The following is a 27,649-nucleotide window of genomic DNA, read 5'->3' as shown; positions in this document are numbered from 1 at the left end:
TCTCTCCTAAATTTGCGATATGTGTATGACTTTATCAGAGTCTGTCAGAGAGGGTGTATGGATTACAGTGTGTGTTTATTGGCTCGTCTCCATGGAATTCTGCCTGGGATGATCAAGCATGCTGATAAATCTAGATATGGGAAAGAAAGTCGTCATGTCTGTTCCAGAGGATTGTGGGAATGAGATGATGTCAAAGTTGTAGTTCCAGCACTAGCCGAGGGTCAGAGGTCGACTGTAGACTAGGTCTACCGTATATGTGGAGGCATGAAAAAAGTAGGGGATGAACGAGTGAGTGAGGGAGGGAGAGAGAGAGAGGTGGAGCGACAGAGATGGAAAGGGTGGGAGAGCAGGGGGAGGGAGGGATGGAGGGAGAGTTACAGGCAGGGAAAATGTCCCAGATTCCCATGGTGTTTATTAGAGAGTGAAACCAAGAGTCGATCGACTGCAGTCAGATGTGTAACTGACAAGACGATGAACAGAGAGAGAAATTCAATCAGAGGATATTCACGGGATTGTGGGGAAACTTGACCGAAGAAGACATCCAGGTTGTTTTGTGGGATAAGTACTGAAGAAACAGGAGAAGTTTGTTTCCTGAAGGCCTGGACAGTGTACGGACGTGTCCGAGAGAGATGTACTTGTATAAAGCCACTTGTCCTGATATCCCCACTCCAAAGCAGAAGGGTTTGCAGAAGGAGAGGGGTCAGAGTCGCTTTGGGAAGCAGAACGCTGGAGGAAAACTTTATCCTCCGCTCGTGTGCCTCCGTTCCAAATCTCAGGTGGAGCTAAAACATCTGGAGGAGTTCCTCAACGTACACACACTCTCATTACAGGATTCGGTCCGAGCCAGGACTGGCATGGCCTACAGGTACACACACACTGTAAAGCGCAAAGAGTCCTTTACATACACACCAAATCCATTCAGTATGTCTTTGGGATTCATTTTGTGTTTGGATTTCAGTTTACTTGTTTTACTTGAATTTATTTAAAGACCTCTTTGAAAGTTGTTATTAAATGAACTTATCAAGTGCTGAGAGTGGGAGGAAAGTGTCTTTTAAAACTCCTGTGACGTGCTGTTCCTCTTTTCGCCCACTTGTGGTTATATATCGTGTTCATCTTCTGAGTGACGATTTTTTCATTGTTCTCATTTTTGCTCATTACCATTTTGCACATTTCTTTTGATAAGCTCCCACAGGGAAATCAGGAACACTGATTGCCCCGAGTCAAAAGCTCTGATTTCTACTGGTATTTTGTTCATTTAGCGGACGCTTTTATCCAAAGATGCTGCAACAGAAGCGATTCATCCTAGGAGACAGTGACTATAAAGTTCCAGAATTGCTCAGGAAACTACAAACTCTGCTGTAGATCATTCTAGCGCCTGCTCAAGGAATTGTATAAAAGGTTTGATTTCCCTGATGTGGAATTGCAGAAATCTGCTTGGGCAACTGTTTTTTTTGTAATGTGGTCCATGAAGTTCAGCTGGTGGTCAAACGTCAAAATGTTCCTGGCTAGGGTTGGGTACCGATATGGAACCGGTACCCAAGTAACCGGTATGTAACCGGACCTTCTTCTTCCACGAGGGGTTTCGCGGCACAGCATAAAATAATAGTTTAAAAATATCGCTCACCTTGTGCAGGACATGCAATAAGTCAGGAGAGGTGTCGTATTTTTTTGCAAAAGAAATGCTGAATACAGACTACTTAGCTGTTATTAGTACTGTAACTGTTTTTTTTGTGTTATTTAGTGTTAAATTATTGAAGTTGGGTTAGGTGTCAGGTTTATTGTGAATTTGTTATGTAAATTTGTTGTGTTTTCTATTTAGGCAAACTTAAGTATACTTAAATTTGAAAATGTTGTTCGATTTTAAGAATTTTATATGATATATTTTTCAATAAAAAAAGCCGTTCTTTAATGTCATTCACCATCGTTTTGAGGCTCTTAATTATTATTATTATTATATATATTTTTTTGTAAACCGCTTTAAAAGTATCGATTTGGCACCGGTATCGAAAAAACCCCAAACGATACCCAACCCTATTCCTGGCTGACGTGGCTGGTGTTAGATGGTTGCTAGATGGTTGCTGGATGGCCGATAACAAAGGATTTACACTAGCTTTTATTAGTCTATTCATTTATTAGTGGTTTGATTGGTGGTTTTGGCTGTCCTCTCTGGGGTGAAGAGTTTTACCATGGGTCACAATGCTGGAAAACCAGTGACATCATGAGACAGTTTTGTCACACACGTGTTTCGGACAAACTTATAATAGATAAAACATGGTGGTTTGTATTGGACTTCAAGTTGGTGCTCTGGGTTGGAAGTGGACAGATGGTCCGAGTCGCTGTCAAGGAAGACTCTGACATAACAGGGTTGCTCTACTTTCTAATAACATATGGTTTCTTAACAGGGCTGGAGGGCGTATTGGTTCAGCAGCAGTGAATTGGAGTGGACTTTAAACGGTCTATTGCACTCTTTTGAGCCACTTGAAAGTCATTTATCGTAACTCTCTCTCTCTTTCAGCTCTCTCTACACACAAATAAGCATGGACATATAAGACTGTCCACATTCTTTGAATGTACTCTTTGTATTCATGCTGGTTTCATAAAAGAAAGTAAACATTTAAAGTGTTGTGGTGTAAGTAAAAGTTAATAAAAAAAATTCCTTACACCTTAGTGTGCACGTTAATTATTATTTTAATTTTTTAAAAATGAATACCATTTATTATTAATACATAAATATGACTTTTTTTAGGAGTTGTCACCATATGACATAAGAGTGTCCATGATAGCAGCAATTTCTCTGAATGCACCTTTTGAATTCATGCTGGTTTCATAGAAAATGTTACATTTAAAGTGTCATGTGGTGTAACCAGCAAAAAAAAAATTATATATTTTTTCCTTACACCTTGAATACATGTGAGTGTGCACATTTAAAAAAAATTTTTTTTATGGTTTTTAAATTGTATTTTTTCCAAAACATCTATAATTATTAATTCATAAATATAATTTTTTTTTTTTTAGGAGTGACACCATATGACATTTTACATGATATATAAGAGTGTCCATGATAAAGGAGTGGAATTTTCCATAAAAAAAAAAAAACCTAGCGAAAAATCTGCGAAAAAAATTACTCTTTGCCGATTTGCATGTTGGTTTCATAAAAACATTTAGATTTATTTTGGTGTAACCAATATTAAATTTTGCCTTCAATACATGCGAGTATGCACATCTTAATCAAAAAGGTTTTAAATAAAAAGTAAAAAAATATGAACAAGTTGTGAAACATTTTGTATAGAATGCTTATCTTCAGGATAGTTGCATCACCCTGCATAAAATTCGTTTTGATATTTTTGGTGTGGCATTAATTCAGAAATTAATAATGTGTTCATCATAGAAGAGGTGTTTTCAAGTTATTATACGTATGAATTGAATTTCTTATATTTGCATACATGAATAGACAGGGCCATGTCCCATTTTGTGGCTTGCTTAAACAAGGGTTTCATCCAGGCCGCAAGAACATCATGACCTGTCAGTCAGTGACGTGATGTTAACGGCTGACCTCAAACCCAATAAGTCCAATGACCTCATCCCGTTGCACTGTCAAAGTTGCACGTCGATGGCTGGAAACAGTTCCACAGGGAGGTCACAGTGCACTTCCAGGCATCTCAGATCCACAACACTAACCGAAAATGAAGCATTTGCAATCTCTCGCGGCTGCCAAGTGCAGTGATTTACATCCAAAGCCCTGTGGAAAAACTTTTATAGGACATAACCATAACATCTACTACATGTTGTACATTTATGGGCCAGCGTGGTGTTGCTATACACTTTTATGGACAAGTAATGCTGATGATTAATATCTGTTTGTCAGCTGAGGGAATGCATTACATAATATTGACTGGAAAGAACTTTGGGGCATAATCTATTTGAGCTATTTTCTGTCATCAGTTCGTTTAATTACGACTCTGAGTTCTGCTCGGGGCATTGGGTTGTAGTTGTGGTTTCGGCCTGACTTATGGTTGTAGACAGGTCAGTCTAGAAGATATTGTTATTGTTTTTCGAGTTTTACTACACTGTCACTAAATAAAGTAAACTTGTCCGGTTCAAGAAAACGGCCCTACCAAATACACCCACTCTCAAATGTTTTGTTTTCCAGTGTTCTCAGTGCTTTGGCTTATTCTGTCAAGAATTTGGAGATCAATATTTGATTCTCTTTGTCTTGCTGTGTCTGTCCTCATAATGCCTTTGCCGTGTGCATACACAAGTACAGAAACAAGAGAAACGGCCTCATATCACCTCTCTCCGCCTCCTCCACAGGTTAAATTTCTTCCTGGTCTTGCACGATCCTTTACCATGGCCTTAACACAAACTATGTTAAATGGGCCAGTTTCAAAATCACCAAGAAAGTGCCAGTCACTGATAATTTATTCATCCTGGAAAGCTGATAAATGATTGAGGAACGATCACCAGGTGTCCTCATTAAATACTTAATTGCCCTTGCAATTAGATAAGGGATAAACCTGTGACACTGCGTCTCAAACGGGCCTGAAGGGAGAGGCAGGGTCATGGTGTGCGTCTCAATCAGATCCCTAGTTCAGTAGTCAGGGCACTGATCAGGGAGTCGGCCATTTTAAAGGCCCACTGAAACGCACAGTGGGCCCTATTTTAACGATCTTAGCGCATTGTCTAAAGCACACGGCGCAAATTCACTTAGTGCGTGTCCGAATCCACTTTTGCTAGTTTAACGACGGGAAAAATGGTCGGCGCTCCCGGCGCATGCTCTAACAGGGTTGTCTCTATTCTCATAATGAGTAATGGGTGTGTTTTGGGATTTACGTGTGTAAACCAATCAGAGTCTCATCTTCCATTCCCTTTAAATGCCAGTTGAGCTCGCGGCATGGCAGATTCGCTATTTAAATGACGGAATTTGATTCGAACGCGTCTCCAGAGCGCAAACGGATCTGCTCGTGCCCGAGGTAAAAGTGCGCAAGCAGAACATCTACGGGACAAGCCGGATTCATTCCACCATATCTTTATGTACACAATAATAATCTTTTACATTGTAATCCTTTTATTTTAAATATTTGTCATGTTTGTGTGCTGCTGTGCGTCCCTGTGTGTTTAATAAGCAGAGTGTACGCGCGTTGTGGACCCGCCTATAGGCGCACATTACTAACGCGCTCATTAAATAACAAAAAAAATATTGCGCCATTGACTTTAGACCAGGTTTCAGTTGGTCAGTGGCTCAGTCTATTTCTGTTGCCTCAAAATAGCAACGTGTCAACAATGCGCCAGAACACACCTCTTTTTCAATCGCGCACAAATGGGCGCAAATGCATTTGCTGTTTAAACAACGTGGCGCGGGACGTGAAAATGATAACTGCGTCAGGCTGAAACTAGCAAAAAACACTTGCGTCGCGCCTGGCGCTGCATTGCACCGGGTGTAAAATAGAGCCCCTGTCATTCAGTGGCTGTTTCATTTCGAAGGGTGCGTCCTCATTAAGAACTGTTACTGTTCTGAAATAATTCAGTTCACATTTATTTGTATAGTGCTTTTCACAATACACATTGTTTCAAAGCAGCTTTACAGAAAATGAGTCCACATTACAATTTTTGTAATCTGTTATCAGAGGAAACTGTCTAAGTTATATGTATTTCAGAAATGTACATGTACAAAATCACAGTTAGATAAAAATGTATTAATTTAAACAATGTGATAATTTAAGGCAGAAACAATGAGCTCATTGAAGTAATGAATACTTGTTTATTGAGGTGGAGCAAGCATTGATCCATATTGGCGGAATTGAGAGACTGTAAGCTTTGAATGCTTATATCTTCTAAATGTGAATTTAGAAATAAGACATCCTTCATGATGTATGCGTCAGGATGAGACAAAGCTAGTGTGTTGACGTAATTTACACTGAAACAGGAAGGGAACAGGACATATCGAGCAGCTCCTCCCCTATCACAGCTTGGCCAGAGCCGTTGAGCTCGTTAAAGCCGCATTTGACAGCTTATGACAGCCACAGTGTAATAGATTCCCCTTTTAGATTTAATATGAAACTGTTACTAAAGCAAAACAGTGAGTGAACATAATCATGCTGGGAATGTGTAGCTTGAAAAGTGTGTAAGTTTTGTTGGTGCATGCAATGCTGGTAATGCTAATGAGTCTGTCTAACATTTTCTCCTCTATTCTCCTCCACATTGCTTTAAAATACAGCAATCTGTGCAGAATTCAAATGGGTCCGATACGTTTCCTGGTCTGCTCTGTGCTGTCGTGTCTCTGGACCGGAGCTGAAGCGGTTCGCGTGACACTAACGTGAAACCAGACTTCATTCGCCCCAATGGAAAGCATATTTACACTGTCTGAATCGTTCCCTATCCCCTATATAGTGCACTATGTCTCATTCACCATGGAGAAAATAGTAAATGTGTAAAAAGTGACCGATTTCAGCCGCAGCTTTAGCATCTATTTATAATGTAGGGGGCGGAGCTTCAGATTCTAGAGAGCATTTGATTGGACAGAAAATCTCATGAGAAGCTGCAGTGCAAAGTGATGTCATCAAAATCATTGATTCATATTGGCGGAAGTGAGAGACTGTAAGCTTTGAATGCTTATATCTTTTAAATGTGAATTTTGTCTTTGTTTTGGAGGACACTAGCTACTAGATAACAGTAAGACTAACAAATTCATACTAAATGCCCAAAAACTTACATGGGTTAGTTGCTTAGTTGCAAACTTAGTTGCAAAATCCTTGAAGTGCACTGAAACATTCGCTCCCTAAAAAGTCCCACAATGCACAGTGAAAACAAGGGAGCATCAATGCTCACATGTTCCATTATCTTCATGTTGCCAGAAATAGTTGTCAGTGTCCCAATGTGTAGTGATCCAGGGACCTTACCAGTGCCAGAATTTGTGTACACGAAACACTGATTCACGAGCTAGGGAACTGATTGAGACGCACCCATAGATAGACCGTATCAGTCCCACCACGTTCAAACAAGATAAATCAAAACACACTACTAGTTTTGACTGGTGCTTAATCGCTAATGAAATATTATGTGTTTTATTTAGGGAGTATTTCATGAACTGGCCTTAAAAGGTGAGGTCTCCATTCCATGCGTCTCTAACAACACCAAACAGAATTGTAAAATTAATCCAAACCGTTTCCCCAAACCCTCCCCCGCACATCTTCCATTGTCACGGCCAAACTCATGCCATTGGCTAGGCCAGAAGTTTACATGTCGGGCCGCTCGAGCAAACAGGGCCACAGGTTGTTTTAGAAACAGCTGTCTCTGCCTCGCTGCCCAGACAATTACTTAACTGGCAGCGTTTAAAGGCTCCATTTAAGGGAATTGATTTCAAAACTGCCTTGTAAGCCAACATAATGTCATCCCTAATGAGTTTTAGAGATATCCGAGTGAATATTTAATGACTGCAGTGCTTATTCCACTCTAAAAATATAATAAAAAGTCGGATTCATTGGATTTGAATGTAGCTTAATGACTTTCTCTGTATAATGGATGAGAACACTTCATAGTATGTCTAAATATTAAAGTGAGATAAGAGAATATATCATATATACAGTACTGTGCAAAAAGTCTTAGGCATGTTAATCCCCCCCCCCACCCCCCACCCCGCCAAAAGAAATGGTTTTAAGTCAGTTATTTATATCTTTTAAGATATAAATAACTGACTTAAAACCATTTTTTGGGGGGGAGATATTAACATGCCTAAGACTTTTGCACAGTACTGTACATTTGTCCTCATAGGTTGAATTAATAATTTTGTCATGTACCAAGTTGGTAGGTTCTGGATACAGTCATTTATAGCAGTTATTATGCACTTTTATAATACAATTGTGATTTGATTTTGATTCGCTATAACAGAATCAGAATCAAGACTAAATCAAATCGAGAGCTTGTTAAACAAAATCTAATGAAGAAATGTGAATTGATACCCAGCCCTGTAAATGTGTCTGTGAAGTTTCAGCTCAAAATACCCCACAGAACATTATTTTACCATATTGCATTATATTTTACCAGTTTATTATCTGTATGTGTTTTAAAGCTATATCAGACTCGGTTTAAACTTCTGATATATGGTTCACATCCGAAGGACACGCACAGAAAGCTGGATGTCAGACGGCGCGTCCCGTGAGTATTAAACTAAGATCTCTTTCCTGTCTTATTGCGCTTAACCTGTCAAATACACACAAGGTTATGTCAAAAACACACAAAGTTCACTTAAGGCGAGACACGGCAGGCAAAAACATTGTTTTTTTTTTTTACTGGTCATTTTTGAGATTTTTGGATATTTGTCTTCAATAACATGTCTTCTTTCAGACTTGTGGTGAAAAAAAAGTCCAAAATACACATTTAGGTCTTTATTTTACTACACTTTGTCTGTTTGCGTCTGTAGATTTCTCATAATTTCAACAAAAGTTGGCGTTCTTAATCAACACGCTACTCCGCGATCTCTGCCGGCACCCTGTCATCACACACACCGCTGGAAAAGCTCTCTCTCTTCTGTACAATCCTGTCGGATCCAAATATGGTAATTTCCTTTTTATCAGCAACCAATCGTGAAAGTAAAAGGGCTGAATGCGCAATCTCATTGGCTGATGAAAAATCTTTAAAGCCCGTTTTCTCAAAATGACTTTTCTCTCATACTCCAAGTCCGAAATCTCCACTTCAGTAGCACCTATATACACCAAACTTTCCAGACTTGTACCTAGTTATATTATGAAGACATTTACAAAGGGATTTGTAAATATATTATTCCTAGCCTGATTTATATAACATTTTATTCCCAAAAACATGGCGAAAATGAATTTTTTAAGGCTATTGACAGTATATTTTGATTTACAGGATAACAAAAGTAGATATCCATAAATCCCTCTGTAATTTTTTTCCCATCTAATATGTGAACACAATGAAAAAAATATTTTTAACCTGGCTTTATCCAATACTCAGATTTCGTTTTTTAAAATATATGCAAATTAGCGCATTTTTAATTAGATATTGCCTAATTTGCATATTTAAACATTAAATTACAGAACACTTGTAATACATTTTTTTCTCATCTTAATGTAGGTAATCAACTGGGAAAGTTTCATGGTGATATATGCTAGTTAAAGATTTTACCCTATTCACCTGTAGTGTCTCGCCTTAAAAACGTGTCTGTGAACGTAAAAAGCATGGAAAGAAATCACATGTGTATATTAGATCTGTGTATTAAAGTGACAACAGTGTAATATACAGTACCTACTGCTATATTTGCTGCATACAACATGGTATGGTGACACCAGAGGCTTATATTACAAATGATAAAAAGGGGCATAGGTCCTCTTTAAAGTGAAAGCAGTGTAATATACAGTACTTACTGCTGTATATGCTGTTAATATAAATCAAACAGCAGAAAATCACTCTCTGCTCTTGACTGAATAACTTTAGCAGCTTTAATAACAATGCATTTCTTTCTTGAATGCTGCTGTTAAATGCTCTGTCGAGGAGATAAACATGACGGACTGTGCACAGCTCACAGAGGGGCGGGGCTAAGCTAATAGGGCGGAGTCCGTCACCAGTCGTGGGCGGAGCCTGTGCATAGAAACTGCAAACGGCTCGTTCTGAGAGACTGCTTATGATTTATGGGGATTCAAAAAAAGGTGTAAGTGAATTTTTACCATTATAGGGTGGTTGTGTACACACACATTTATGTTCAAACACCATGTAAAAGTGAATTTTGCATAATAGGTCACCTTTTAAAAGTGATAGTGAAGACATTTGTAATGTTTACAAAAGATTTCTATTTCAGATAAATGCTTTTCTATCAAAGAATCCTAGAAAAAATAGTGTATAATTGTGCATTGATACTGAATAATAATGATAATAATACGTTTCTTGAACACCAAATCATCATATTAAAGGGTAACTAAACCCCTGGTCAGAGCCTGACTCCACCCACTGGCAATATTTGAAAAATGCTAGAAAAGTGGGCAGACCCCAGCGGAGATAGAGGGGACGAACCGTGAGCGGGGGGGGGGGGGGGGGGGGCGTGCACCTGAGACCCGCTGTCAGACTCTCTAAAATGGAGAGTGACTCACAGGGTAGCTAGACGATGTAAAGTACATGCATCTGATGAGTTTATCGAGTTGATGTCAATAGCGTGCGCTCTCTATAGGCATTTTCATATTTTGCCGCTATGTGAAAAAATCCAGCAAAATGCGCTGGCGCGTTTGTCGACCCCAGAGGATTAACTTTAGCCTAACCATAAATTGTGATTAAAATATATATGATCACTCACATCAAGACGCCGCTGCGGTGGTGAGTCCATGTAGGAGGAGCAGCGTTTGGCACTGCGTCGCTTTTCAGTGCGAGCTGTGTGGAAAAGCCCATTTCCACCTCTATTGCGTTGGAAAAGCAATTCCGCGTAAAATGCAGGTTTTACACTCACAGTCTTCCAGGCCACGCATTCAACCTCTGGCGCCTAATTTCCAAGTCTGCTGGAAAGCTGTGCAGTTGCCACTGACAACACTACACCTACCACTGTACTAAATACAGATAAATCTACGCTAGCTCGTCCAAGGGCGTGGTGAGCTCGTACCAAGGGAGGGCGTGGTGAGCTGGAACCTGCTTACGTCACGCAGTACCGCTTACGTCACGCAGTACCGCAACATCCAATAGGAAAATTCAACTGCAGTAGCCACCGTTCAACCTGAAGAGGGCAGCACTCAGACGTTTTTACACCATATATTGTAGAATTAAAACACTTTATACCCAAATGTCAAAAAAGTTACTCGAATCAATGACCAGCACTAATAAAGCCCCATTCTTACAGATCATTAACTAAAAAAAGTTGGTTTAGGGTTTAGTTACCCTTTAAAATGATTTCTGAAGAATCAAGTGACACTGAAGACTGGAGTAATGGCTTCTTTGAGAATGGTATTGTGTGTGTATGAGAAGCGAAGTGAAGGATCTTGTATTAAGAACTATTAATAATGCGATTAGATAGCACTGTCTTTGTCCACTAACAATGCTGACTAGATGTTGCTTAGTAAGTAATGATGTTGGAGGAATGTCCGTCAGTGATGTGATCATGGCATCGGGTTTTAAACACGATCAATAATGCAGACGTCAGTTTCAGATCACGTAAACCTGGCGGATCGCTCCCTGTCTCTCTCTTTGACATTCCTCTCTCACTCTCTCTCTCCTTCTCAATCACTTTATGGGAATGGTCCTTTATTTATATAACCTCTGACACATAAACACGAGAGCAGATGCACAGACGTTATGTAACCCAACAAGGGACGGACACTGCTGGAGTTTCCCTGTTAAAGATCTCTGTGTTCGTGGTATTTTCCAATCATCTGCTTTGTTAGCTCATTACTATTTCAGCTTTATTAAAGCTTTCTGTCGCTGTTTTGACATTCAAAACTATGCATGTTAATTATTAACCAAACCGTCTGACCGTCTCGTGGTAATTGAGATGTTCACACACCCATGACAGGTTCACCTCAGGCGAAGACAGATCCTTCAGCATTCAACGCTCTTCCACTGTAAAAGAGAAACAGACTTTGCTTTGAACAAACTGAGAGAGACAAAATGCTAGAACCCCAAGACTCTTTTCAACATCCGTAAAAGACAATTAATCTTCATAGAGACTCATCAGAAGGTGTCTTAATGAGCAGATGGAGATTGATGAAGGCGGTAACAGTATCTCTTCTACTACCTGCGCAGTGATGGATGTGTGTGTGTGTGGGTGTGTGTTAGAGAGCAGTTGTAACTGTTCACCAACAGGGGGCGATATAACTCTCAATGGTCACGCTTTACTTGGTTGCATGTTACACTAGTGATGTGAGTTTTCTCAGTTAAATTGGGAATATGCTCATCAGACTGTTAGATATCACTTTTTGTTGCACTAAATATATTCATATTTGCCAGTTAGGTGGATCACTGTATGATTTACAATAGCAAAATGGACATATAACACAATTGTGATTTGATTCTCATTCATTCATAAAGAGTTGTAGAGTTTTCACCATTCACAATTTTGGGGTCAGTAAGATATTTCTGACTCTTCTGCTCACCAGACTGCATTTATTTGATCAAAAAGTACGGTAAAAACAGTAATATTGTCAAATGTATTACAATTTTAAACAACTATTTTCAAATGTAATGACGAAGCTGAACTTTCCGTATCTTCAGTGTCACTCGATCCTTCAGAAATCATTCTAACGCTCTGATTTGCTGCTCAGGAAACATTTCTGAAATATGATATTGGAGAGCCACTTTTTGACCACAACACTCGAGAGCATGAGTGTGTGAGTGTGTGTCGCTCCACCTTTAAATCAAATACATAATCCAATAATGTTCAAATGTAGGCAGACACACTTCTTGCTCTCTGTCTCATCAGCCTTGTACTGTCCCATAAAGTGTCTCAGCATGTGTGTGTGTGTGTGTGTGTGTGTGTGTGTGTGTGAGACAGTGACTGAAGCTGTCAATCCCGAGGGACAAGAGGGAGCCAGAGGACCGATGAGAGCATTGCCTTTGAGAACGCCTGCAGTATTTACTGTATTCTGTGAGTCAGGCAGAGAGTGAGGGGAAATATGTATCGCCCACACACACACACACACACACACACACACACACACACACACAGGGCTACTTTATCCTGTCCCACTCTGTATTGCCGTGGCAACGTCACATTGAGCCCTTTCATTCACCCTTTGACAAAACAATCTGTTTCACCCACTCTCCTCTCGTTTACTTTTCCCTCGCTTTCCTCTTGCTCTCTTTTTCTGTCTGTCAAACATGGACATGTCTTTGTTAATCTGTGTCTATACACATGCATACATCTGTAGATGTGTGTGTGTGTGTTTGATGTAATAGTGTATCAGGTTAATTCAAACGCTGATGGATCTCTTATCTCACAGAAATCTCTCTCTGTCTCCTTCACTAAACGTGTAAATATATACGAACTGGAAATGCTTACAGTGCTGGTCAGAATTAAGGTAAATATGATCAAAGATGGCTGTAAAAAATAGATCTGCGTTGTTTATCTTTTAGATATTTAATGTTTATTTAAATGCAAAAATCTAACCAATTACCAAACACTTACGGGGATAAAAAAGCCCCGTGTAAAATGAAATACTCTGCTGTGTCTTTAATACTGTGGGCTTAATTATCTCCCAGAGGTCCTGGACATCTTGTTCAGATACATGACATCATGGATTTGATCAAATACCAACAGATAAAAAATCAAACCCTGACAGCCTGTGCTAGAAATCTTATAACGGGCCGTGTTTGGATCTTCCAACAGGACAGTGATCCAAAAACAAACTCAAAATCAATCCAAAAATTGAATTAAAGGAGTACTTCACCACTGGCAAAATGGGCTTTTAATAAAACTTGTCTGCTTATGCAGTAGAAAGGTGGAAATAAGTGAAAAAAGGCTTTTGTCGTCCCTGTTGCCAAATAGGAAGGAAAACTTCATTACCCATAATGCACTGGGCATGTTGCCGTCCAAGGCCACTCCCACCAGTCTGCTATGGATACGCTTACCAGTCAAATAGCGCCTTGCTTTAGTAGGAAATACTTCTTAGCAAACTCGTTATAATGGTGTTGACTTGTGTTGTTCCCGGGTGCAAGAATTCATTTCAGTTACTTTCGGTTCTTTGCTCTTTGACCTCAGATTACACTTTCATAATGTAAATTCTGATTGGACGAGCCACGTTCGAAGCCATCACAAACCAGTTGGATGCACACCTGTGATCACTCTCTGTTACTATGTGCCAAGCTGCGGTGTTGCTTGGCAACAGTAAACAGCCTAGAGCTAGACTAATTAACTATCATTATGTTGTGGAGTAATTACATTAATATATGAGCATATTGAACATTGCTGCCTTGTATCAAATGGCTGTTGACTACATTATGCATTTCTAGCATAATAATTACATTATACATGGTTAGCATATTTATTTTAAGATTTTATATGCATATACACACACACACACACACACACACACACACACACACACACACACACACACACACATTCTTGTACATCTATCTTTATGAGGACATTCATTGGCACAATGCGATCTCTAGCCGCTTACCCTAACCTTACCCATCACAACTAAGTGCCTAACCCGACCCCTGACCCTAAACCGACCCTTAACCTCATTATAACCTCATCCCTAAAACCAAGTCTTGACCCTCAAACAGGCCTTTAAAGGCTCTCAGAAAGTGAGGACCAGCCAAAATGTCCTCACTTTACTCTCTTTGTCCTCACTCCAATGGTCTAAAACTCAAACTGGTCCTCACAAAGATAGTTGTACAAGTACACACACACACACACACACACACACACACACACACACACACACACACACACACACACACACACACACACACACACACACACACACACACACACACACACACACACACACACACACTATAAATGCCACCACAATCATTTGAGGCTTTCGTTTATATTTCTTAATAAGTACCTGAGTTATGAGCAGGTATTCTGCATTAATATGATCCTGTTCTCTCTTTTCAAACACACTCTCTCTATCATTATTACTGCCATGTTTCTGTCACACTCTGTTCTTCCTCTCATTAAACTCTATACAGATGAAGGTCACTATAACGCCACTATAGTTGTGTCCATCATCACATGTTAGCGACTGAGTTCACTAGATCTGCTCTGGCTCTGAAATCATCTGAAGGTGAACTTCTCCACTGAATATCTGCAGTGCAGGGCTCAGTCCTTTTGTTGTAGTCCTTAAAAAGCAATTTCTGTAAAATAAAATATCTCCCTTTGCTTTGAACTTTGAGCGTTGTGACTTTGCAGATGTTGTTTATGCTCAAACAGCAACATTACACACTAACTAAAGGTAGAAAAGTGAAATCATAATCAACCTTTAAAGTAATTTTCCCCCTTTGGGCTGTTTTATGGTTCTGATGGTATTGGTCCAGGTGTTGTTTTAAATCCCTCACGTCTCTCTCTCTCTCTCTCTCTCTCTCTCTCTCTCTCTGTAGTACAGTGTGTTCCATAATTACACCCGTGAGATCACACACCTCTCGTTACACTGTCCCTCCTCATTACGCTGAAGTGTGTGTGCATGAGAACTGCCGTGCTTGTGTGTGATGCTGATGACGGGATCTCTGAATGCTGATCCAGTATTCAGTGTGAGGAGGTCAGGCTCTCCGAGCATCTGTCCTCTTACACCCGTTTAGTCTGGAGAAATGCAGTGCAATCTCTTCTTCATAATCGCTCACACTTCAAGGCCACTGGACACGATTATGCATTATTCTGCCTTTTTAGCTGGCAAACAAAACACTTCACACTCACAGCTTTCAGGGAGAAATAAAAGGTTCAGCTGCCGTTGCCTCTAATGCCTCACAGCCTGGGAATGCAAACAGAAAATTAAATTAAATGATGTCTCCAATTAAATGATGCTGCCGTTTGCTTATACAGGAGGACACAGTTTTCAACGTGCAGCGACTATTTATGTTTGAATGTCAGAGATTCAGGCATTGGTTTATAGTAATTGTCACATGTTGGCTATCTCTCTTTCACCATGATGCATAAATTATTTAATCACAAAGGAAAATATTCTTTGTTTTAATGTTTTACTCCAAAGCAAAATGCCCCCCCCCCCCCCCCCCCCCCATGATAATAATGTTAATTACCAGTATAGTTTAAGGTAAAGCACATATTTGTTCAAGTAGGCCAATTAACATTATATCACTTAATGAATTACAGGGTTATAGAGTAAGTTGTAAAATATACAAGCACCAAATTGTAAAATCCTGAGTTTTTTTCTGAATGAATGAAGCGCTAATATTCTGCCTTAAGAACTCAGAGGTGCCGTCATTAAACGTTTGTAAAAATGAACTTCGTCAATTCTGAGTTTTGAGTTTAAATCAAACATTTAATAAAACTTACTTTTAGAGAAAGTATCATTTTTATTTTGCTGACTGTGTTCTTAATCTGAATCACTTAATCTGCAGCTCTTAATGTGGCGCTTTAGAAATCATAAGTGGACATTATCGAATGCACTCTTTCAATCCCAGAATGCACCACAATAACGGGTGTACACTCAACGGCTAGAGAATACCCATAACGCATTGTGAGAATCGCGTGCCGAATGAATTCCTGGGTCTGACCAGAAGATGGCGCCGCATCCCTCCATCCGTTTTCCACAGCGCTGGTCCAATGTGGGTACAACATAATATCATACGGGTATAAATTCCTTTTAAAATGATTATACTGGTTTTAATATAACATACTGGTTTCCACTGGAGCTGCCAGTTTGCTAAGTTTCAAATAATTCTTAAAAAGCAAGTACAAACTGTGCAAAAGCGGCACCGAATTCACTCATTCGTTTTCTCAACTGGACTATATTAGTGGACTAAAGTAGGGAATAGTGAATGAGGGGCGATTTCAGACACAGTTTCTGCTTCTTCTTCACTTGTTTTTGGATCAGGAGATTCTTTACTCTTTATGAAGATGTGTAATAGCGCCCCTTATCGTGTAACAGTCAAAACATGGATTGCCGGAAAGTTCCGTCAATGGCGGGGAAAGAGTTAATGAATCTTTTCATTTTTATTAAATTTTTTTTACAGGGAATTTTTCAGGGAATCATTTTTTTTTTATACCATGTATAAATATAAGCTTTCATAATAAGTCTCTAATTGTGTGCAGTATAATTAAAATTTCATTGTGAAATGCATCATTATTTTATTAAAAATGGATAGTCACATTAGAAATACCATTAAAGTGCCAAATGAACAAATCTGTGCATGGTGTCGAATGCAGATGCAATTTCATTTATGGAATGTAAACTTCATCACGTACATTAATAATACCTGGATAAAAGTGTTGTTTTATATCTCCTATTTAATATTTTTTTTACCAATCTGCATCTCCTTGAATTAAAGATATGCTAGAGGTAGACTTTGATCTGTCACTTTGATTTATGTCATCATAAAAAACACAATGGCGTATAGAAGCAGTCGTATAGAATTATAGGACAAGGTCACCATAGCCATGCTGGTTTTGATGTAACATCACATCATGTGTAGCTGGAGATGTGTAGTGGACGCCAGAATCTGATGTCCTCTGTCAGAGAGCAGAGAGAAGGATTGTGTTTGCAGAATCAATGACAGTATAGAGAGAGTGGGTGAGAAACAGATAAAGAGAGAGACAAATGGTCTCAGGGGAGAGATGATGAAGTTACGCAAGGTCAGAAAGCAGGTAATTTAAGAAGCTCCCTTTATGGGGCAAGTGACTATATTTAGTCACTTCCGCACTCATTCAAAATGCCCCCCCCCTGCCTCCGTTTGGAGTGCTAGAGTCATGTAGTTTGCTCTCAGCCAATCAGGGGAGATCAAGCTATCTGACAGATATTGACATCAAGGCATCTGACCAATCAGCAGTGGCCTGGCGCACCTCAAACACAGCCATCTTGCAGAAATCAAAAATATTGCTTTTTTGAACCTGGCTTCTCCCAAAGTTATAGTTATAACATCATAACTAAACATGGCAAGTTGATGTAACTCACAAATTATTTGGTTGAATAGTTGTGTTAAAGATTAGGATTGCTGTTATTTGCATAGCATTTGTAAAAATTAGTTTAATGATTGGCTGAAAACTAAATGCACCATATTTGATCATATGCCCCGTTTACCTAAGTCGAGGAAGTGTCCATTTTTAGACATATGCCTTATGAACGTATTTTTTTTTTTAATTATAGTTAAATGGCATACACGGGTGCTTATTGTTCGTGTGAGGCCTAGTACTGTGTGAATTGATTGTAATTACTGAATATTGGTTTGTGATAAAACGCAATTATGAGCAAATATAAGCTCATGGCCATAGGTGAGAGTAGGAACGGAAAATAGACCGGAAAATCGAGAGCTTTGCCTGGCAGCTCCTTCTTCACCACGACAGACCGGTACATAAACTGCATTACTGCAGAAGCTGCACCAATCCGTCTTCAATCTCCCGTTCAGGCCTTCCCTCACTCGTGAACAAGACCCCAAGATACTTGAACTCCTCCACTTGAGGCAGGAGCTCTCCACCAACCTGATGTGAGCAAGCCACCCTTTTCCGACTGAGGACCATGGCCTCGGATTTGGAGGTGCTAATTCTCATCCCAGCCGGTTCACACTCGGCTTCAAACCATCCCAGTGCATGCTGAAGGTCCTGGCCTGATGAGGCCAGCACGACAACATCATCCGCAAAGAGCAGAGATGAAATTGTATGGTCCCCAAACCTGAAACCCTCCGGCCCCTGGCTGTGCCTAGAAATTCTGTCCATAAAAATTATTAACAGAACCGGCGACAAAGGGCAGCCCTGTTGGAGTCCAACATGCACCGGGAACATGTCTGACTTACTGCCGGCAATGCGAACCAAGCTTCTGCTCCTACAGGGACCGGATAGCCCTTAGGAAAGGGCCCCGGACCCCATACTCCCGGAGCACCCTCCACAAGATGCCCGTATCAGTACCTAAAGACAGAGATGTCTCTAAATAAATGTTCCTTGCAGTTTGTGCCTATAATAAATAAATGTTCCTTGCAGTTTGTGTGTGTTTGTGTCATATATTTTTTTAATTCACTCTCTGTAATTTATTTTACCCTAGACAGGCAAGTGCTCATATATGGTAACTTCATTGACCTTGATTTGCAATGCAAAGATGAAAAAAATTGAGAAATTTTTTTTTTGTTTAAATGTCCTTTAACATCCCCCATTAGGGTTCTGAGGTTAAAAATTTGAATTTCCAAATATTTCAATGAGTGCCCTATAAAGGGTTAAGAAGCTCCCCAGGCGCTGTGTGTGTGTGTGTGTGTCTGAAGATTTCTTTCTGCTTCTGTCTGTCATCTAGTTTGATACATGTCTCAATGCTTCTGTCGTCTTTTCAGTGGAGCAATGAAAACTGTTTACAAACCAGTAATCCAGTTGTGTGTGTTTGTGTATGTGTGTGTGTGTGTGTGTGTGTGTGTGTGTGTGTGTGTTGCCAAGGAACTGATTCTGTTGCTCAGTGTTGATTGAAAGAGTTTGAGAAATAAGCAGGCTTTATATAGAATTGGTTAAGATAAATACACTCTCAGAAAAAATGGTACAAAAGTTGTCACAGCAGTTCCTTTTCAAAAGATACTTCAGGTGCTAATATGTACCTTTAAGATATTAATATGCAAAACAATTTTTTTTTTTTTTTTTGTTTGTTGTATATACAATGAGAAATAAGGATGATAAGATTTTTTTCCTCTGCCCTGACAATATTTTTAAAAATACATATATTTATATATTTTTTATGTTTATGTATAATATATATATATATATATATATATATATATATATATATATATATATATATATATATATATATATTTTTTTTTTTTTTTTTATTATTCTGAGAATATTTTAATGTTTTTAAATAATTTTATTATTTCTTATTTATTGTCAGTAGGTAGTCTTGTGTGTCATATGAGGACGTCGAGGCGTTTTACCTTCATGTAAGGCTATAGCTCTGTGTGTCAGTGCGTAATGAGGTGCCAGGACTCAGGAGTTGAGCTCTGTGATGTGCGATGTGCGAAACTCTGTGAAATGCTAATTTGTAGTGAGCTATTTGCCTTTGCTGTAAGATTGCATAGAAATGGACTCCATTTCACATCATTTCTCATGGCGTGTAATGTTCGTGCGTGTCCTAAGGCGCAGTGTTTGTGTGTGTATAAACGGGTGAGGTGTTCATAGGTCGCTGTTGAGTGAGTGTGTATCTGTCCTCCCACGCTGTAAAGAGAGCCGAGAGAGATTCTGCCTGGCCTTCGGGCTTTTTCACCTCATTTTGCATCACAGCAGTTCCCACAAAAGGCAAACAAGACCAAGGCAATCGTGCCTTTATGTTTATGTTTGTTTGCATTTTTATAAAGTTTTTATGGTTAAATGATCTAATGTGGCAAAACTGTAGCAAACACAATCCATTCCTCTAGTGGGCAGTATAGAGCGCATTTATGCACAGCATATTCACACCTTTCCCATACATGTTTTATTTAATCATAAACACCGTGACAGTGTGTTAACAGGACACTTGCTCTGCACATTATAAGATCATCATGATCAATATTACCTCAATCATTTGCTCTTTATGCAGTCAGTAGTTGGACACACAGTGATCCATGTTGATTTAGGGAATGCAGAAAAGTCAATAATGGCTCAGCCTCTGGGGTTTAAACCAGGAGTTTTTAATTATTCAAGCTTGAAAATATCGGTAATCTCATTAGTCTAATTAAGCAGTGAGGTTTGGGTGTCTGGAAATAAATAGGCTTTTCAGACGCCAGGGATACTGACTTGTGCTTTGACATACATATAGACAATATGTGGTAGTATTGTATCGGTGAAGTGGCAGTGTAAACTGCAGTCGTTTACTACAGTATAACCTTTCATCTAATGCATCAAAACGGATATATTAACACTTTAAATGCATAAGAAAGAGCGCAGGTTATCCCTGGCCTTGCTGTCATTTCAGACTTATGTGTCGCTCACATTCTGTGAATGTGTGTGTTCAAGGTCTTGGCCGAACTGCATGGCTCATAAAACCTTGAGAGAGAAATTGATTGGGTTTCCTCATCCATTTTCAAAAATGAGATCCCGGTGGCCAGAACCGAAGATGCTAGCAGCAGCAAGTGACACGGCGGGAAAAGTGAATTGTTATTTGTGTGTATAAGCATTCACAGCCAGCGTTTACTCATGTAAATACACTTTTGAGCACTTTTTAGGTCACATTTTGACCACACTTGAACATGTATCATTGCTGTTGTTGCATTAGATTATTTATGTATTTATTTGATCACACAGGGAAAACTACATTTACTATGTGATTAACATACAGCCAGAAAGGGTATAAAGACAATACTGTTCAAAAGTTCGAGGTCATTTAAAAATGTTTTTGAAAAAAGTCTCTTCTGCTCACAAAAGCGGCATTTATTTGATCAAAAAATACAGTAAACATAGTAATTGTAACGTGTCTAGGCTGCAGAAAGCGTACGATGAAGGAAATGAAGAAATGCAAAGTCTTTAATATTGAACTCGGGAGTAACACACACGTTCACACAAACAATAACCGACGAGGGATTGAACAGAACAGGGCGTGTAAATACACAAGCACTAAACAAGACTTAACTAATTGGAAACCATAGAGACTAACGAGGAGCAGGAGCAGATCATTGTGACAGTAATATTGTGAATTATTTTTACAATTTAAAAATTTCTAATTCTAATAAATTGTAATATGTAATTTATTCCTGTGATCAAAGCTGAATTTTCAGCATCATTACTGATCAGTGTCACATGATCCTTCGGAAATCATAAGAATAATATTTTTGTTGAATCTAAAAAAAAAAAAAAAAAAAAATTAAATAAAAAGAATAGCATTTTTAATAGATTTTTTTTAACAATTTAATGCATCCTTCCTGAATAAAAGTATCAATTTCTTTTGAAATGTAAAATATCTTGAAAAAAGTCTGTATTTTAAACAGACAATTGTTTATCATGTAAAAACTGAGGCAACATCCAAACATTTGTGTGATTTTTCTCTTTCTTTAAAATAAATTCCACTTTATTTTGATATTTTATCTAATGCAACAACATTTTTATTTTTTGAGTGTGGTTTCAAAATACTTCTTGGAGCCACTGTATATTTGCTAAACTATAAACATCACGAGCCCAAAAAAGCCCAATGGCAAATAAATGCCATTTTCCTGTGGGAACATTTCAGTAAACTTGCCTGCTTTAAATTTCTTCTACATATTTCCCATGATTCAATTTTGTGAACATGCATATAGTGTATTTTTCCTTGTGTTGCATCACCATGGAGGTCAAACTAGTTTATGTTGTGGGGTCAGGGAGAGGATAGAGGGATCTCTGGTCATGTTCTCCTGTCTCTGATGCATGAACTCGATTGCCTTGCATGATGATTATCATTGTCATACAGGCACTGATGCAAATCAAACGCTATTGTAGAAGGTCTTTCAGTGGCTGGTGGAGAATCACTCCTCCACACCACTCGAAAGGACTGGACCTGGACGACGCGCTGATACTGAAGCAGTATTTATGATGTGAAATGGTGTTGCACCCTATCAGGAGGGAACAGCAGGGATGTGTTTAACTAGCCTGGAAATCCAGACCTAAATGTGAAAGATTAATGGTCTGGCGTCGACTAATGAAAATCGGCCAGCTCGAGGGGTGGCACCAAGCATGCTTTTAAAAATCTCACAGCACGCAATTGGACAACACTACGACCAATCACAACAAGTTATCGCTTAGCTACCAGCAGAGCTAACTGGGAGATTAGACTCTTACCGTATCCGGTCGGGAAAAACACACAGGAAGGATTCGAGCGCCGTCTTCTGTTCCTCTTTTAGATAAAAAGCCAAGTCTAACTCATTCATTGTAGCGGCCAAAGCCGTTTCAAACAACTGGTGTTCATCCATAGACATCTTGCAATGTTTACTAATGACTTCGACGTCACAGCGCCGTCGTCATCTCGCCTCTGGCCCGCCTATATCAGATAACCCGATGTGATTGGTGCAGCTCGGATACAAGGGTATATTTAATGAGCATCATTACTCGACGCCAGAGTAAACTCGCTGAGCAAATTCAACTTCCAGGGATGCGTTTAACTGTATTGTGAACGCAGTGGTCTCCAGCACGAGTGCTTAATGTGCCTTATCTGCAGTTCAGTCCTGTTGTGCAGAAACAGTAGAGCCGCCCAGTGTTAAGGCTCCCAAAAAATTATATTATCTAAAAAAATAAAAAATAATTGTGGCACTGTTGAGGTCGGTGGCCCGTGCAGTAATTGTTCTGTGATTCGTGGGGGCGGCAAAAATTGGATCTGAGAAATTAGATGCGCTGCGATGGCGTTCATTTACATGTTATACTCATTGATTTTGGGCTGTCCGGTGAAAGATGACCAATCGTGGAGATTTCTGTGCTTTTCCGAAACGGTGGTCGTACAGTGAGAAGGAGTCTTGTGACCAAAGAAAGCCTGTGATAATATTCTGCCAGTGTCAGAGATTCAGCATGATCACGATCTACTGCTACGATCTACATCTACTGACGAGCCAATACAAATGCAACGTGAAGTGGCGTATTGATCAACGCGACATGGCGCTAAAACTTCCTCAAGCTCCATTTACAAGACTGAAAAGCCAAGTTGGCCTCTTTTCTCAAGCCATATTCCCCTCTTTCACTTCCTTCCTTCCTCCAAAACAAGTGTGATTCATCTGTTTGTTCACCACTAGCGCATGCAGATTTTATTCTTCTATACTAACTTGCGTCGTAGCCTACGATTCAATACGTGTCATCATCGTACTGTCTGCATACATGTCGTACCCAAGTTTATTAGATCCATGTCGCACAGTGTGATTTGTAATGATCTTATATGATTGCCGAAATCACAGGCATTAATCACAATGAGTTTTTATCAGTTAACAGGCTTGGTCCTGAAGAAGAACAAGAGGGTGATAAACCGAGAGACAATTTGAAGCCTATCTGACAATTACAGAGCAATAAAACTGCTTCTACTGAGATAAAAAGAGCCTTTTGTGGAAACATTTTAATGGAAAGATATTCCATTTTCTGTGGTTTCCATAGACACTGTTTCAAGGCATAATCTCCTGGTTTAATGAGTAACTTTGGGCAAATAATAAGAGTCATAAAATGTTCACTCCTTCATCGATCAGCATCGATTCGAGACACACAGTTAAAGTGCGGAGATTTAATGGTGAGCATGTGCAACCGACTCTGCGCTCAGTGTGTGTGTGTGTGTGAGATCTCGTATTGATCAGTAAATTCACTGTTTCTGGTGATAAGAGGATTGGAGATTGTGTTGGCAGGAGGTACTTTGACTAGTAAGGAATCCAGAGGTGACAAAGGGATTTTTTATCTTCATTTCATGCTTTCAGGATGCTCACAAACTCATTTCCCCCAAAGGACTTTAGGTAATGCTAAGAATAATGTACAGGCGCTGGGGAGTCATATATCTGAGCGATTCCAGATCGGGAGCTTCATTAGCGCTCAACCAGAGGTCAATTGATTTGTAATGGATTTAAATGAGGTCAGAATAGAGTCACTGACTCAGAGTAGCTAATATACATGAATTAATAACATAATTATACTAATAATTAACTTTCGTCTCCTTTTTTTATTTGTCTCATATGCTTATGTTGGCTGCTTGTGTGTGGTGTGCGCAATATACCGAAGCCATAAATCTACTGTTTTAAGATTAGGTCAGGCTCACTGAAAGAAGAGATACGTTGTTTTTGTAATTCCATTGCACTATAGGATTACATTTCACATTGTTTATTATCATTTCAATAGAAAAATAATAGTTTAATAGCCTGGCAAGCCAGACCTACATCAAGATGTTAGGTCTGGCAACTCACCATTGGCACGGCTCAATCCGAGGGGCGGGATAAACGGCTGTCTTTCAAACTCCCTCTGCACGCAATAGGACAGCGCTTCAACCAACCAGAGCGTTTGCCCACCAGCGGAGCTGGTTGATAGATTAAACTTTTGCCGTATCTGGTCGGCAAAACTATGAACACATCTTCCTTTTTTAAGAATGACTTAAGTGCCGTTCTTTGTTCTTTTCTCAGAGAAAAGCTTAACTCCAAGTCCTCCAGAGTCGCGGCCAAAGCCGATTCGAAACGCCAGCAGCCGCCGTTCTTTGTTTTCAAGTAGCAGGGAACCGTCACAACTCTGTCATCATTATGTTAAGCCCGCCCACCGACTCTATACACGATGTGATTGGCCTGACTAGAGTTTGGTTTTTCCAGCTCGAAAGTCAACGGAGAGTTGCTAGACTACACTGGCTGCAAAATAAATTTAGCTGCCGCTAGGGTGCGTCTAGATTTCTAGGCTAATAGTTTAATATATTTGAATGAATTGTATGTATGAGACTATAACATTTTTGTTCATCTTCGAAACACAACTGAAGATATTTTAAATGAAATCTGAGACAATATTGATGGTGTTAATAATTCATTAACTCTTTCCCTGTCATTAATGAAAAAAAAAAAAATCTTCATGCCTTAAAATAGCTTGAATGTAACTCGACACCCTTGCCTCATTTAGTATGCACGGTTCTATGAATATGCAAATGAGCCCCGCCTCCACTCACTCACTCAGCTCAGAGATCCACTGGTTGACGATCACACGTTGATCTGATTGGTTACAAGGTAGTTTGTGACGTCAGAAACACCAGCGATTTCAAAGCGTGTTTTTGAGACTGTCTTTGGTTCACTGCAGTTTTAAGGAGAAAATACTCAGCAATCGACTTATGAATTTACACATGGTTTGTCTTAAAGCATATTAAAAACACCACATATACGTATAAACAACATTTAAAAGCTTGAGTTTCACCACAGGGGGACTTTAACCTCTCTGATATCCTTCAAATGATCTTTTAACAGCTTTCTATTTAGCATTTGTTGGTTTGGGGTTTAGCACTGAAAGAGTAATGAGCGTGTGTGTGTGTGTGTGTGTGTGCACAGGTGCGCGAAACATTGTGCTCGGTCCGTGCCACGGAGCAAGAGCGCGATACACTGGAAAAGAAAGAGAGCGAGGGAGATAAAGGGAGGGAGAGAGAGCGCTTTAAACAGACGTGGACGATCGCCTGCTGCTCATTCCCCTCAGAGCGAGCGCAGATGAAGCATCACTGCTGAGCTCACCACAAACACACAGAGAAAGAGAGGAAAGCAGGACAAAAGCTCATTAGCCACAAATCATTATCAGCTGGAGGAAGTGAGTGAGTGTGTGTGTGTGTGTTTGAGGGAGTGTAAGAACAGAGGAAGACCTCAGAAGAGAGATAAGAAGTGTGGATTTATGCTGTCCAGTCTTGACATCCCTCCTTTCCTCCTCCTCCTCCATCAGACGGGCTCCATCTGACCATGCGAGGTTGCTCCGGGAATCTCCTGTCCTCCTCCGGATAGTCCTGCAGATCTGTGGCTCGTAACTTTGACTGTCGTCTTTTTCACGAGGGAACATCTTGGAGAAGGAGCGACGCAACTTTTGAACTGTGTTAGACGTCTCCTTTTTCCTTGTGCTCAATAATTGATGCTGTTTCTCTGCTGCTGCTGCTCAGACGGGATCCACCGGACGGGATCAGGAAGGAAAGTGACCCCTGCATGATCCCTCATTGTGTCCTCTCTGTGTTGTAGACTCTTCTCCGTCCTCCTCATCCAGCATGCAGGTCTCAATCGCTTGCACAGACCACAATCTGAAGGGTCGGAATGGGGACCACGGGAAATCGAACGCCACCAGTCCGAACGTGGTCAACGCGGCGCGGGCCAAGTTTCGCACGGTCGCCATCATCGCCCGGAGCTTCGGCTCCTTTACCCCGCGCCACCACATCTCCCTCAAAGAGTCCACCGGAAAACTCACCGGCATGAAGTACCGGTACGTCTTTCTCCCTACTTAACCACTTATCCCTCATTCCCTTTCCTTCCATCCACGGATCCCTTCAGTTTCTCTTGCTGGAGTGGTTTAAAGAAGAGTCTCAAACTTGGCTTTAAGAAGATCAGTAGTAGTTGTGTGAAGGTTTGATGTGATGTTTGGGTGGAACTGGTGATATATTTGTCACCGTCCAGAACTTACAGGATGTTACTGCTCTTTATAGATCAGTGTGAGTGTGTTTCAACTGTAGCTATGTTTCCATCCACCTATGTTTATGCTCATTTTGGGATATCACATCAAAAACTGCTGGATGGAAACGGCAAGATAAATTATTTGAGTCGGATACATTTTCACATCTGAAAGGAAAACATGCGCATAAACTACGATGGAAAGACATTTACAGAATAAATTCCTTTTTTTTTCTGATCTTTTTGTAAATTGTCTATCGTCAAAGTGGTTCTGTATAATTACCTCCCAGAACGGTCTCGCATGACCGCGTTCATCAGCAGGGAACGCCTCCGAAAGCAAGATAACACATTTATCGCGCAACAAATTCATTATATACGAAAAATATTACATACAGTGACATCTCCTACTTTTCTTAGCGATATTTAGCGGCAGTTCATCAGGAAGTGACGATTTCGTTCTCTTCGACTCACTGGATGGAAATGGTACTTTATTCACAAATGTTGGTTAATGTTGCTTGGTTAAATTCGCAACTTTGGATGGAAACACAGCTGGTGTGAGATCTTGATCTCCTTGCTCTGTTCTGTCTCTGTTAGCTCCTCAGGACAAACAAACCATAATTGTCTACAATTCAATATTTACATAAAGTTCTCAGACTGACGCTTCGTTACGTGTCGTGAATATCCAGAGCTGTTCTGGTTGATGTTTTGTTCTTTGATGAAAATCTTGATAATTTTTTTGGTAGGTGTTGTTGCTTGATTTGATGCAATATTTTCAGGGATTTCAGGGTGTTTTCCATCTGCTCTGCTGCATGTTCTGGATGCTGGTGGGATGTGCCGGTGTGTGTGTGTGTGTGTGTGTGTGTGTGTGTGTGTGTGCTGGTGCCTGTGTTTCTGAGACTAATTGCAGCATGAATGTTTGTAAATGCAAATGTCGTGTGGACCAGGTTAGTGTCTTTCACCTGATGTCCTGAATCAGCACACACAGGGATGGTCACTCGAG

The 27,649-nt window shown here is 39.9% G+C and overlaps 1 protein-coding gene across 3 annotated transcripts in view; it reads left to right on the top strand.

The window, feature by feature from the left end:
• kcnab1a (potassium voltage-gated channel subfamily A regulatory beta subunit 1a) overlaps nucleotides 1-27,649 on the top strand; it is a gene marked incomplete at its 5' end in the record, with an annotated part of 92,492 nt that overhangs the window by 5,750 nt on the left and 59,093 nt on the right. Inside the window, one exon of one of the 3 annotated variants that reach the window (XM_084409901.1) lies at nucleotides 354-865. The exons of 1 other annotated variant lie outside the window; for it this stretch is intronic. In XM_084409901.1, coding sequence (XP_084266027.1) covers nucleotides 630-865 — 236 coding nt within the window. Of the gene's footprint in view, nucleotides 1-353; nucleotides 866-26,137; nucleotides 26,465-27,649 lie in introns of those variants that run through there. One more of the 3 variants, XM_084409902.1, reaches the window with a different exon arrangement.

The sequence above is a fragment of the Rutilus rutilus genome (assembly GCF_951802725.1).
Source record: "Rutilus rutilus genome assembly, chromosome: 5".
NCBI lineage: Eukaryota > Metazoa > Chordata > Actinopteri > Cypriniformes > Leuciscidae > Rutilus > Rutilus rutilus.
The sequence above is the reverse complement of the archived record's forward strand: the minus strand, read 5'-3'. Positions and strand labels throughout refer to the sequence as shown.